The following is a 14,243-nucleotide window of genomic DNA, read 5'->3' on the forward strand; positions in this document are numbered from 1 at the left end:
CAGTGGACGATACGACTGGCCACTAGATCTGCTCCCAGCCTCCCGGTGGGGAGTTAACCAGCTCTGACAGGGAGGCCGCGGGCCCAACTGATTGGTCAGCGGGCCCATGACACCCCAGGGCAGATAGCTCCTTTGGGCCAGCGGGGCCAGTAACAGACGGTGCTGCAATCGTGGTTCTGCAACAGGCGCTGGGGCAGCGCCGGGCACCGCCCACCTGGCTGAAATAGCCAGCTGCTGGGTGACAGCTCAGCTCCCCGCCAGCCACGGAACAGAGGCCCGGGCAAGTGGGGGCATAGGCGGCGTTATTCCCTTGGTGCCAAAGGGGAAACCGAGGCACGGGGAGAAAGCACTCGCTTGAGGCTGCCCTGCAAACCAGGAGGCAGAGATGAGGCAAACCCCCAGCATCGGGTGCTGGTTGGCAGGTGGGGCTTGGGATGAAATGGGCAAGCTGAGCCGTGGGGCTGGAGCAAGGCCAGGCTCCCCCAGGCTGCTACGGCCGACCCATGAGCTGCGTTCACAGGTGACAAAGGGGCTCCCAGCCTTAGCTCCATGCTATAGAGGACGCCGTCATGGACACGGGGTGAGGGTGGAGGCTGGTTTGACGTCTTCTCTCCTCCCCGCTCCCCCGGTGCTGTTCCCTAGGGCGGCACCTCGCGGGCTGGCAACACGGAGCCGGTGCCGTCCACCCGCCTCTTCCACGTGCACGGCACCAACGAATACAACACCAAGGCCTTCGAGGTGCCCCCGCGCGCCTCCTCCCTCAACTCCAATGATGTCTTTGTGCTGAAGACGCAGCCCTGCTGCTACCTCTGGTATGGGAAGGTGGGTATGGTGCTCGGGAGCCTCTGGCTGGGGGGACGCGGGGTCCACAGCCGGAGAACCTGAGCCAGCGGCGAGATGCTTGGGGCAGAGAAGTCTCCCTGGCCTGGGGGAGGCCGGGAACCACTCCCAGACCCCTGGCTGCTCCCTGCTGCCATCCAGCCTCCTCCCACCGGGATCCCGTCTTGCTCCCCTGCCAGCGGGACGGGTGGCACTGAGGATGGCTGGACCCATGGCAGGTTCTCGGCGCTGCAATGGGAGGCCGCGCGGCCCTTCCGGGTGGTCCTGACCAATCGCGCTCTGGGTCCCCGCAGGGCTGCAGCGGGGACGAGCGGGAGATGGCAAAGACCGTGGCTGACCTCATCTCCAAAACCGAGAAGCTGGTGATAGCCGAGGGCCAGGAGCCGGATAACTTCTGGGTGGCTCTGGGAGGGAAATCCCAGTACGCCAACAGCAAGCGGTAAGGAACGCGGGGCTGTCCCCACTGGCAGGTCTCATCCGTGATTCCACCATCCCCAGCCGAGGTTTCCTGCCCCACTGACGTGGCCCGGATCGTTTGAAGCCAGTCGGTGGCAGAATCCACTTCACGTGGCTTTCCGGGTGGTGGAGGGCAGAGCTCCGGGGGGGATCGGGCTGTATTGGAGTCAGTGCTCGAGACACTGTATTATAACAAACTTCAGGAGAACAATGAGACCAGCCCCTGGCTCGTGTCTAGCTCTTCCCAGCAGCAGATCCCAACACGCTTCACCAAGGAGGTCAGTATCAGTGTCGTCACCCCCCTGTTACAGATGGGGAAACTGAGGCACGGGATGCTGAAGGAGGAAGTGCGAGTTACTGACCTCATTGAAGCGCTAATGAGCAGGCTGGGTGGGTCACTGTCCCCGCCCCCGGTGAGCACCGTGAGCCAGAGGGGAGAGGTGGGTTTGGCCGCTGGTTGGCCATCGCGCTACCTTCTAGCCTAGGGTGGTATCGTCTCAGGTGGCTACTTGTGTTCTCATCTGTCACCTGCCAGGCCGGTCTCTGGTCCCTCCGGCGCGTCCCGGCCATCAGCACGGCTCCGAGATGTGCCGGACGTAGGGTCGACCTGCGGCAGTCTGTTGTGACATTGTGGCTTGACCGTGTCGGGACACATTGCTGGGGGGGAGGGTAACGCGAGACTGTTACCCCCCCAGGTCAAAGCCCAAGGGGGTAGGGGGGGACCTTGAGCCAGAGGAAATAGGATCATGGCCAGAGCCCAATATTCCTCCATCCGAGAAAGCCCCTTGGCCGCCGTTGTGTGCTGGCCCAGGGTAGTTCTCCGGGTGGGCAGCCCCTGCACCTGCTGACCCCTTAGACCCCATTTTCCTTGGCAGAAGCAGCTGGAGCCAAAAGCCAGGCTGGGTTCTCTAGGACCTGACCCCCCTTCCCCCCTTGTTCCCAGACTGCAGGAGGAAACCTTGTCGATAACGCCCCGCCTCTTCGAATGCTCCAATCAGACTGGCACCTTTGTGGCCACGGAGATCACCGATTTTAACCAGGATGACCTGGAGGATGACGACGTCTTCCTGCTGGACACCTGGGACCAGGTAAGGCGGGGGCTGGGTTCAGGTTTTACAGGCTGGAGGGAGCTGTAGCCCCACTGTCTCCCCCAGGGAGGTCTGTATTATGGTCCCAGACGAGGGAGCTGTCACAGACTCACAGATCGTGCCCACTCGAGGCGCTGTGCAGTCCGTGAGGGGTGCCCCTTTGAGTGCGACACCCTTCTCGGGGGTCCACTCTCTCTCGGGGTCAGACCCCTCCACCTCCCGGAGCTGCACCTCTCTGAGTCTTGGCACCCTTGTCTCTGCCATGGGCCCCCTCAGGGAGTCCACGCGCTCTGGACCCCTGGGGCCTCCTCACCCCCGAAGGGGTTGATGCAACCCTGCTCTCTAGACCGGAGCGACTGTCAGCCAGCATGAAACAGGAGGGTTATTGAGCTTAGAATACAGCACAAGAAACTCTCTGGGTCTCAGGCCTGGCCTTCCTCAGCCCAGCACATCCCAGTCTCCCTGCATCCAGGGGGGCTCTGCCTGCTCCCCCTCTCCAGCCCCGAGCTGCCCTGCTTCCCAGCTGGGCCTCCGATAGCCCCGGCCCCAAGCCCCCTCTGTCCATTGTCTTCTCCCCAGGTAAACAGGGTTGTAAACAGGCAGCCCTGGGTCTCCTGTCCTCTCAGCCCTCCTCTGGCCTCGCTGGCTGGAACCGGCTGGTCAGGTCACCGGAGTCCTCTCCCCGCAGCCCATTGTCCTCCCACTGGCCAGAACCAGCTGCGACTCCTGAGCTGGGTCTCCAGGTCACCAGGTCACTAGTTGCTGGGGTCTCCATTCTCCAGGCCATCGACTGGGGTTCCAAGTTCCCTCTCCGGTCCCCTGTACCAACAAACTCCCTCTCCCCTCCCCTCGTTAAACCAGTAACACCCGGGGACACTGAGTCCCACCCCCCACCCGCAAACCACTGGAAAACACGGAAAAACCAAGAAACCCCCCACCTTGTCACATCCGAGAGATGACTCTCCCCCACAACCACGCAGCAAGTCACTGGCAAGCCAGGCTTAGAACTGGGAATCTACCGACCCGTCGTGTGCTCCTCCAGGACACATGGTCCGCCCAAAGTCCCGGGGTGAGGCTGCAGCAAGCCAGGCCTCCAGCCCAGAATTCCTGGGTCCTGGCCCTGCTTTCAGCCCCAGGTCCGTCTGTCCATCCGTCCTCCCCTGGAAGGGACCAAGCACCAGGGAACGTGATCCTGCACGGGCCAGGGGCTTTCCCACATTAGTGGCCGGCGAGGGGGCGTTGTGGCAAGCGGCTGGTGCTGGCACGGAGGGGCTGTTTCTGTCACAGGTGTTCCTCTGGATTGGGGAGCACGCCAACGAGACGGAGAAGAAGGAGGCGGCCGTGATGGCGCAGGAGTACCTGAGAACTCACCCCAGCGGGCGCGACCCTGACACGCCCATCATCGTGGTGAAACAAGGCTACGAGCCCCCGACTTTCACGGGCTGGTTCCTGGCCTGGGACCCCCTGAAGTGGAGCGTGAGTGGCTGTGCAGAGGTTCCCCATTTCCCCTGGCAGGAGACGTGGGCGCAGGCAGGGCACCGCGGGGCGTAAAGGCTACGTCACCCTTCAGATTAAACAGCCCGGAAAACCAGAGACTAACTGGGTAGCCCTGATACCCTTTTAATCCACAGGCCAGGGGTGGGGGGGAGCCTCCCACCCACTAGCCTCTCCCCAGGGAGCTCTTGGGCAGATCAGTCTGGGGCCTCTAGCAAGACCCCAGTGAGTAGGGCGGGTGTGTGGCAGCAGCTCTGGGGCACAGACACCCATTCCCCAGAACCGGCTGGCCGGCTCCGGCTCCCATTGCCAACGGCCAGTCCCTGGTGCCCATCACTCAATGATCCCTGGCAGCACAATCCCCGTCCTCCAGCCCAAGGGCTGCCAGGTGCCACTGACTCTGAGACACTTCCACCCATGTCAGCAGCAAACCTCGCTACCCACCGGGTCCCCGTTGGCAGGGTTCCTGCGCCCTGGCGATCGCCCCCTCTGGTGAGCTACTCGCAGAACTGCTGGGGAGGGGCAGGCCCAGGGCTGTATGGAGATGGGGCCAGGCCCTGCGACCGAGGCCCAGCCAGGCCAGGCCCGTCGCAGGGGGAGAGATTTGCAGACTCGTGAACGGAGCGGCACCTGCCTGGCTTGACTTCAGTAACCCAGCCGCAGCCGTTCCAAACCCAGCCAGCTCTGCTCTCCCGGCACGCCTGGCTCTGGGCCCTCCTGGCTCAGCTCTTGCGTCTCTCCTGCAGGACAGGAAATCCTACGAGGAGCTGAAAGCTGAGCTGGGGGAGGACAGCGAGTTCAGCCAGCTGACGACTGTGAGTATCTTGGGGAAAGGCAGCCTGAGCACAGGAGCGTTGGAGCAAGCAGGGAACGAGGCGAGGGCCGTTGGTGCTGCGATGCTATGCACACCCCCTGGTCGCGGCTACTGAGGGATGCAAAAGCTCCCAAGCTTCCCCCTCCCACACCAGCTGGGACCCGGCTCAGTCAGGGACCGGAGTGGTTTGCCCACACCTGGCAGCACAGCTGTCCCCATGCAGTCACAGTCACAGCCGTGGCATACCCCGCCCCACAGAGCTTGCAGTCAGATTTAGGCACCACCCCAGGCTGAAATCTTCTCCTTGCGGCTGGGTGCGGGGTTCCAGGTCAGCCTAGAGGTGGCAGGAGTCCCTGGGAGGACACGGGGTTGAGACAGCAGCCACGAGATGCGGTGGGTACGTTGGTGAAGGCCGGCACACGGCATGGGGGGCGCGGTACATGTAACAGGGTGGGGGCTTTGCGGAGCAGCCCAGCAGTGGCTCCATGTGACTCTCCCCCCGCCCCCCAGGAAATCACAAGCCAAGATGTCTTCACTGCCAACACCACCTTCGGGTCCAGGACCTTCCAGACCTTCCCCCTGGAGTTGCTGGTGAACAAGGCCTTGGATGAATTGCCCGAGGGAGTGGACCCTAGCAGGAAGGAGGTGAGAAGGGAAAAGTGTGTGTGTAAATAAGAGCACGGCTGGCAAAGGGAACTGTGATCGGGCTTCACCACGTCCTGCAGACAGTGCTCGAAAGCCAAGCCGAGCCCCTGTGGGGGCGATATTTGCCACAGGGCAAGAGCAGCTGGCACTGAAATCAGGGCAGAAGCAGCAGCTGGCCCTGGCCTGTGGTGCAGGTGGACATTTAGGGTCTGATCCTGCCCCAGTGACAGAAGAATTTCCTTGGGGCCCCCAGGGAGCAAAGAGCAGCTCCTTAGCCAGCCAGCTCCGCACAGATCTCAGCTCTGTGGTTAGTGGAGATACGCTGGGGAACAAAGAGTTTAATACCCAGCATGTGAGTTCAAGGGGGACCCATGGGTCACCCCCGAGCTCCTCGTTGGGGCTGGAGGGGGGAGGGGGCTTAGCTAAGGGGCTGTATTCATTATTTGAGGCCAGTGTCGCCTAAGGATGAGCGGCTCAATGGGGTTAATTTTTTGGGTGCATTAAATATTGCCCGAGCACCTAGAGCCGCGGCTTAGAAATGGCCTGCGGGGGGCGCACGTGTCCACGGCGGTGCCAGCCCCCCGCAGGGCAGGTCAGAGACGCAGAGAGCGGGTTGCCACCAGGGATTTAGTTCCTTGGCAGGGGTGGGCATTTTGCCCCCTGCTGGTTGCAGAGGAGCATTAGCTAGCCCAGAATTACCCAAGTGTTAAGCATCCTTAGGGGCATCCTCAGCAGGAGTTTTAACATAAGGAAACAATCGGCCTTGTGCCCCCAGCTCTGAGCCAGCCTCCTGCCGGCTTCCCCTGGCGCTAGAGGTGGTCAGCTGCAACGCCTGCTGAAGGCAGCCTGCAGAGCCATGAGCCAGCCAGGCTGGAGGAGGTAGCATGAGCAGTTCTGAATGCCCACAGCAGGGCAGTATCCGGAAAGTAGTGACCCGGGCCTGGGCCTGGTGCTGCCTCCAGCTCTAAGCTGCTGCAGTCACTGGAGTGTCTCGGAGCTGGGCCGTGGAAAGGGAGTAACTCGAGCCGACGGCCTCGGGTTCCAGTCCCGGAGACCTGCAAAGGTCTAGGATAATCAGTTGCTTCACTGGTGACCCATGTCTCCTCCAATGGCTCACGCCTCCCTCAGCTCTTGCCATCTGCATGTCAGCTCCAGAGCCCGCTGCTGGGGGCTGGATACCAGCCTGGAGAGCGACAGTTGCCCAGGGCATTATCCCAGCAGGAGGCCACTTAGACATGGGGCTTTGGGGGGCCTGACTCCTGTCACGATTCCTGCCAGCCAGCAAAGCCAGAGGGCTGGGAGATGGTAGCTCAGCAGGACGGCCCTGTCGGCAGGACCACAGTTGTCACCACCACTCATCCTCTGCCTCTCGCAGGAGCACCTGTCCAGTGACGATTTCAACGCGGTCTTCGGCATGCCCCAGACCGCCTTCGCTGCACTGCCCCTGTGGAAGCAACAGAAACTCAAGAAGGAGAAGGGCCTCTTCTAGGGCAGCGCTGCGGCGAGATTCAGCCGGGGATGCGTTCAGTTTAGTATTTTTATTAAGAAAGTAAAATTAAAATTAATTCAGAGAAGGGAGCTGCATGCTTGCCCCTGCTTCGGTGCCTGCTAACCATTCCTCCCCACTGGGATTCTTTGGGCAGGGAACATACTGATCTCCCAATAGGCTACAATCTACTTTCCAAGCTACCCTCCTGGTTGGGTTGGGTTGACAGCTACAATCCGTGTGCGGGGATCTTGCCTTAGCAAAGTGGTGCGGCAGTGGGTAGAACGGGTGAGTGTTGACCAGGCTCTGAAGTAGCACAGATCCTTCACCCTGGCTTATTGTGTCTGTTCTCCAACCTCCGCACGAGATTGTGCAGAGGCAGCACCCTCAAGGGAGAAACAAGAACAGAGGTGGGAATCAGAACCCTCTGGCCTGTAATCCCAGCACCACCACCGACCTGCTGTATAGCCGTGGGGACGGCACAGCACATTTCTGCCTCAGTTTTCCCATCTGTAAAGTGGGGGTGCTCATATTCCTTAATCCGTGGTTTGAGGTGCCAAGTAGTATGTTGTTAAGTGGTATTAGAATGATCTTCAGTCTTTCTAGATGTCAGGTCTTTGCAAAGCTGTTTACATTTTCACATGCACTGGTACTTCACCGCTAAAGATGAAGTATACAGCCCACTGCTGCAGCCTCCATTAGCTGTTACGCCTTCATGAAAAGCATTATGCAAATATTTGTGGTACCGAAGGTAAAGGTTCCAGCCACGGCAGGGAGTGACATTTTAAAAATCCGTATGCCACACACTTTACTGAAGCACAGTGCAAACTTTAATGACCTTGTCCACGCTTGTCTTATCTGTATTACCATGGCACCTGCAGGGGGCCCATTGTGCTAGGGGCTGTACAAACACATAGGAAGTCCGCCCCGGTCGAAGGCAGGATACACTTTGTGGGAGCAGGGGTACGCATCCCCCCAGGGAGTATGTAAAGGTCTCTCCGGGGTACATCAGCTCATCTAGATATTTGCCTAGTTTTACAAGAGGCTACATGAAAAGCACTAGTCAAGTCAGTACAAACTACACTTTAATACAGACAGAATGAGCAAGTAAGCAAATTGTCAGTACCAGTGTGGCTGTGACACTTTTGTATTTTTGTGTCCCAGTAGTTTTAAGTGAGGTGAAACTTGGGGTACACAAATCAGCCTCCTGAAAGGGGGACAGTCGTCTGGAAAGGTTGAGTGCCACTGCCCTAGGAATGCAGGGCCTATTCGCTACAGCAGATGTTGCCAGCTGGATCAGACTTAGCATGGTTTTTTGTTAATACGATTCCCTCCCACTCAGTATGAGATTGACAATAAAATTTCCCGTGTGACTTCAATTTGGATTTACTCTCTCATCTCCGAGGCAAAATGCAAATATGTTAGCCAGAAAGCTGCACCTGTGAGCGCACTGGCAGAGCTGTGGGTCCACGAAAGCGCAGTGGGAAAAGGGAAGGTGGGCTTGCGAGGGGCGTAAATACTGGAATAGCAGGGATTCTTATTAACCACGGATAGAGCTTGGAGCTGCACAGACTAGACGGTCTTGTCCAAAGCAGCTTACAACTGCAATAAATGCACATCTCAACCGACAGGCAATAGAAGAGCCTACATACGCTCTGCTCCGTGCAGCAGCCAGCGCTAGCCGTCCTGCTTTCACTAGCACTTAAGGTCACAAAAAAAATGCACAAAATAAGTTACTGAGCATAAGAAAGGCCAGACTGGGTCAGAGCAAAGGTCCATCTAGCCCAGTGTCCTGTCTGCTGACAGCGGCCAGTGCCAGGTGCCCCAGAGGGAATGAACAGAACAGGGAATCAAGGGACCCACTCCGTCGCCCATTCCCAGCGTCTGGCAAACAGAGGCTAGGGACACCATCCCTGCCCAGCGTGGTTAGTAGCCATTGATGGATCTGTCCTCCATCAATTTGAACCCTGTTATGGTCTTGGCCTTCACAACATCCTCCGGCAAGAAGTTCCATAGACTGTGTGTTGTGTGAAGAAATACTTCCTTTTGTTTTAAACCTGCTGCCTATTAATTTCATTGGGTGACCCCTAGTTCTTGTCTTATGAGGAGTAAATAACACTTCCTCATCTACTTTCTCCACACCTGCCATGATTTTATAGACCTGAATCATAACTGAAAAGTCCCAGTCTTATTAATCTCTCCTCATACAGAAGCCGTTCCATACCCCTAATCATTTGTGTTGCCCTTTTCTGTACCTTTTCCAATAGATCTTTTCTGAGATGAGGTGACCACATCTGCACGCAGTATTCAAGATGTGGGCCTAGCATGGATTTATATAGAGCCATTATTATATTTTCTGTCTTATTATCGACCCCTTTAATGATTCCCAACATTCTGTTCGCTTTTTGGACTGCTGCTGCGCATTGAGTGGATGTTTTCAGAGCACTAGCCACAATGACTCCCAAGATCTTTCTTGAGTGGTAACAGCTAATTTAGGCCCCATCATTTCATATGTACAGTTGGGATTATGTTTTCCAATCTGCATTACTTAGATTTTCATCTGCCATTTTCTCGCCCAGTTTTGCGAGATCCTTTTGTAGCTCTTCGCAGTCTGCCTGGGACTTAGCTATCTTGAGTAGTTTTATATCAATGGAACAGGGCCGTGCTCTTCTACAGTACAAACTAGTTTCTTCTTCACTAAAGGTACAGTACAGGCCCCGACATAAACAGACTGGAGTCCAGTGCTCAGGTATCCACAGCTGAGTTTAGAGAAAACTCCATCTTTGTGGAAATAAAATTCAAACTCATTAGAGGGTTAATAAAGAGGTTTTAATTTCACAAAAATCTATCTACACATCATTTAAAAAGGAAAAAACAAGAGCAAAACTGTAAAGTATACAGAGGAACAGATCTGCTAAAACACAGAGAAAGTGCTGCTCCACATCAATGGTGTAAAGAATCAAAAGTCACTCAATGCAGAATCTAACCCGGTCACGTGGCATCCATCCTGGCTTCTTTCAAACACACACACACACACACACACACCTGGAACCCCTTCCCCACCAGTTTTTCAAGAATTATGTAGTCAGGAGGCACATAAGACCTCCGGTGGGACAGGGAATACTGGCAGCAGAGTGCAAAGGATATAGAATGCCTTTTTATTCTCTCTCTTTGGCAGTTGATTACAATCTTAGATTAGATCAGTTAAGAAGTGACCCAGTTAGTTCTTTCCAGCCACACACAACTTCCCCCCCTCCAACCCCAAGCAAAGAATTTTTCACGGGCACCTAAAACCTTCTGTGAGTTTCAATAAAATGTTAACACTGGATAATCAACTGCTTCTCCCATTGGTTGCAGTGCAAACGGCATGTACTAATCCTTCCAGTACATCAGATACAGCACACAGAAAAAGAAGTCAGTACACTCCAAATCAGGCCATTTACACCATGATGAAAACACGGCTGGGGAGGCAATCAGCCAAGGTCAGACACATGAAAATGCTCTCCTCATATTATAGACTGAAGCTTTAGTTAGGAAGCTAGTACCTATGTATTTTCTTTTTTTTTTTTTGGTTCTTTTGCACATCCCAGTACAACAGTCCTCTGTGTGGACTCAGACACACACAGCGCAATATCTGGGACAAAAATTCCAGTTCATTTACATAAACATTTATACATTCATCATCAAAAAGTAGCCAGATACAGTGAAGGAGGAAATCAAGAACAAGTCAGAGCAGAAATCTGATGATAGGGTGGGGCTGGAAGGAAGAACGACATTGGTGTTTTGTTTTTTATACACTGAAGCAAACTCAGACCAAACTAAACTGGCTCTCAGGTTCTTTTGAAACCAACAACTCCATACATTTCAGGAAATGTCAAAGAGTGTTTTATAACATGCACTCCATAGAACCCTCTCTAATTAATAAGATATATAATTCATACCAACAGCACTCCACCATCGCCCAGAAAGCCCTACTCTCTTTAGCAGGCCTCAACACTATTAACAGCCATTTTAATAAAGGCATTAAGGGTTTGTAGGATATTTAAATGATTTCCTCTCCAAGACATCTGATGCTAAAATCCCTACATGTTCTGGCTTTTATTTGGTTTGTGCCTGTCCTACATATAATCCAATACGGTTGTAAAGGTTGCACAGAGCTCCGCTCTACTGAATTTCAAAGTTATTGCAAAAATGCAAGTAGTATTGAATGTGAAAGTGAATTAGGTATAACACAGAACGCTGGGAACACATACTCCCCTCAATTCTGAGTGAACTAGCTATGCTGTGCAAAATCCCCAAAGTATTGATTTATACATACACCCTTTGACAAATTACAGATTTCCTTCCTCATTGTCACCTTGGAGCAGAGAGAAAGAATCCATCTTTAGACGGGGGATGTGAGGGTGCACAGTGTTGGACTGACAATCAGCTCTGTTCAGGAAGCTGCCATATGCCAAAAAAATGAAAAACACATAGGTTCACTAGTTGTTTCTAGCTACGCTAAGCGAGAACCTGGTTTTCGCTAGAGGGACCATGAAATCTGGTTGCAAGTGTCAGCTCTCTCAACTCTGGATCTACATCAAAAATGGTTTTATACATAAATTAGGGTAACAGCTAACACTGGGCAATCTTGGATTTTATTAGAAATGAACTGATTTGGAGTGCTGTGCCTCAACACGATAATCTGCTCCCCACCAAGCAATCAGCAGTGCTAACCCGCTGATATTAGAAGTACATTTGTTATTTAAAGCGCCATGTGTGCTGCTTTCAGCAGGTAGGGAACATGGGGATGCTGGTTAAGATGAGGAAGGTAGCTTTGCCTTTAGGATGGAAGAGATCTTTGCCACATTTTCACAGGTATGTGCCCTTTTCAGTAAAAGAAAATTCCTACTTTAACTCCCCCCACAAACACACACATTCCACTAACATATTCACTGTTGACAATACAAAATCATAATGGTTTATAATAAATTAACATGTCACATACTACTGATGCTGCACCTTATGAGGTAAAAGCTTTGTCCTGTTTGTGACTGAAGTTTAATGCTTAGGCCATATACTATGAGACCAACACAACCAGTAAGATATTATCCAAGCTGTAACAAAACTTATTTAGATTCGCCTGGTACACAGACCAGAAGATGAGCCTTAACTATATAAGATCTGTGAAGAAATTATTTTTCCTCCTGTCTTCTACAACAATAGTTTGTCTACTTAGCTCTGGGTGGTTTATTCCTGAGAAACTCCTAATGGTAGTTTAAAAACAAATATCTTTGCACTCTCTGTAACCGATTATTCAAATCGCAAAATCCAAATTAGGGGCAGAAGAGTAAATGCTCCAATGATTAGCAACAATTTCTTTGCAATAAAAGTAAATACCAATTAAGGAAATACTTGCCCATATTAAATAAAAGACCATTTGAAGGTTCAAATAAAAATTAAATCACTGGATGTTTTTGCCAAAGTCAGCTATAAAATGAGCGTCATGTTACCAGGTACAATTAGGATACTAAAATGTAACAGTTCTGCCCTGTAATATCTTATGTGAACACTCCATACAGGTTTTCAAAAGCTTCTCAACTGATTTAGTTTCTTCCAGCTGAGCAGCCCATATTCCTAAAAAAACAACAGACAGCTAGAATAAAAACATCTGTCTCTCTGTGATTCCTGGGATCTGTAGGGACAATGTGAAATTATGGATCACTGGAACAGCAATCCAAGTGCTAAAAGAATTTTTCAGACTTTCCACTTGAGGATGACAGAGACAAACATTTATGCCTGCAGACCCTGAAAGGTTAATGCCAAAATGCGCTTTTTCCAATGTGTGATGCAAAAAGAAGAGTTGTAGTTCACTTCCTTTTACTGCTCAGCACTGACTCTGCTTCCCTTGAAGAGAATCTGCCAACAGGCCAAAGCTCACCTTCCATCCCACTAGCTGCTGCTGTCAGAGTCAAAACAAGGCAGCCCAACGTGATGTAAAGTCAGTGAGAAATAGATAAACTGACAGAAAGACGTAAACTGCAGTATGCAATGACACTACGAAGAAAATGCAGTCAGAAAGAATCAACCTTTTAAATGAAAAAACCAATCTCATTTCTAAACAAAGACACCAATGAACTGTACTGTATTGGATGACAGAGTGTGAGTAGGTATGCAATACATTCCACAGCACCAATGGTTTGTTTCCTGGAACTGCACGTAAATGGCAGAGCATTTACAACCTCATGAATGTCAAAATGCGCCAACTTGAGTGATGCCGGCACACCTGTTAGCAGGACAGACAGGTAATAGCGTACTTGGTGATCTAGGTTTCCAGTGACTATTACTGACACGATAAATGCCAGGTTGCAGGCTGTATTGCTTTAATTGCTCATGGGGGAAAAAAACAGAATGCCACGTGATATGTAAATCTTCCCCATTCACATATCATAGTTAATGGACTTTCAAGTCAAGTCTCTTTTTGCACTATTGTTTCATCAGTTTATGAGCAGCTGTGGTCTTGTGGCTTGATGTAACGCTTTAAGGCTCCAGGCTGACACAAATATTTCTGGAACAATAAAAATCTCACCACAGGAGGAGGGCTTTGGGATGTCAAAGGTTTACCAGTGTGGTTCAGGCCAAGGTTTACGTGCGTGGTTCTGCAAGTTAAGCATCCCATACGCCTTACTTTTTGTCTCTTGTTTTGGCCCTGAGCTGTTTGCTACTCCTGCGTGTCTTGCACAAGTTCAGATTTCTCCATGCTCAGGAGAAACAAGGGATTTGCTCTTCACAGAGGCTGACGAACAGACCGCCCCACTTCCATGTTAAGCGGCTGTGTGTTCTTTTCTGTTTCTAGTAACTCATCGAAGATGTCCCTAGAAAACATGAGAAGGGAGATTATGAAATCAATGAGCACAGAGCCGCTGCACAAGATGAAGACAGCCCTGTGGGAAGGGAGAATGACACACAGGAAATGAGTGGTTTACTTTAAGCCTTGGAAATTTCAGTATTATACAGCCTACTAGTTAAGCCTAAAGAATTACACCTTGTCACTAAAGCTCTCTCAGCAGGGCTCCTGAAATTCTGAAGCCATTCAGAACCAGCTGGAAGCTGAAGTAAGATTTTTCAACAAATTATAACAAATCTAAGAGCATGTTAAGCCTTGCAGGGAAGAGGGCAGCAAAAATAGAATAAATTAATGCTAGTAAAGGGATTAGGGGGGAATATGGGCATTTACAAATATATGACTATGTCAGAGGAAAACATACACTAAGGACTAATACTTAGCTGAGATACTGAACATCCTCTTCAAACATGCCTTTAACACTTAGCTATCATCTCATTATGACAATTAGAACCACAGAATCACAGGGTTAGAAACCACTGAAAGGGTCATCTAGTCTAAGGCCCTGGCAACATGCAGGATTTGTTGTGTCTAAAC

At 52.1% G+C, this 14,243-nt stretch overlaps 2 protein-coding genes across 5 annotated transcripts in view; one reads left to right on the forward strand and one right to left on the reverse strand.

Moving 5' to 3' along the window:
- Positions 1–8,202, forward strand: part of VIL1 (villin 1) — a 36,816-nt gene extending 28,614 nt beyond the window's left edge. For both annotated transcript variants that reach the window (XM_050917022.1, XM_050917023.1), the window contains exons 14-20: positions 643–822; positions 1,134–1,279; positions 2,240–2,384; positions 3,672–3,860; positions 4,625–4,693; positions 5,203–5,337; positions 6,713–8,202. In XM_050917022.1, the coding sequence (XP_050772979.1) occupies positions 643–822; positions 1,134–1,279; positions 2,240–2,384; positions 3,672–3,860; positions 4,625–4,693; positions 5,203–5,337; positions 6,713–6,826 (978 nt within the window). In that variant the 3' untranslated portion in view covers positions 6,827–8,202. The remainder of the gene's footprint in view (positions 1–642; positions 823–1,133; positions 1,280–2,239; positions 2,385–3,671; positions 3,861–4,624; positions 4,694–5,202; positions 5,338–6,712) is intronic.
- Positions 8,203–9,630: 1,428 nt separating this feature from the next.
- Positions 9,631–14,243, reverse strand: part of USP37 (ubiquitin specific peptidase 37) — a 61,970-nt gene continuing 57,357 nt past the window's right edge. For all 3 annotated transcript variants that reach the window (XM_050917011.1, XM_050917009.1, XM_050917010.1), the window contains one exon: positions 9,631–13,677. In XM_050917011.1, the coding sequence (XP_050772968.1) occupies positions 13,590–13,677 (88 nt within the window). In that variant the 3' untranslated portion in view covers positions 9,631–13,589. The remainder of the gene's footprint in view (positions 13,678–14,243) is intronic.

This window comes from Gopherus flavomarginatus, chromosome 10 (assembly GCF_025201925.1).
Source record: "Gopherus flavomarginatus isolate rGopFla2 chromosome 10, rGopFla2.mat.asm, whole genome shotgun sequence".
In the NCBI taxonomy this organism is placed as follows: domain Eukaryota; kingdom Metazoa; phylum Chordata; order Testudines; family Testudinidae; genus Gopherus; species Gopherus flavomarginatus.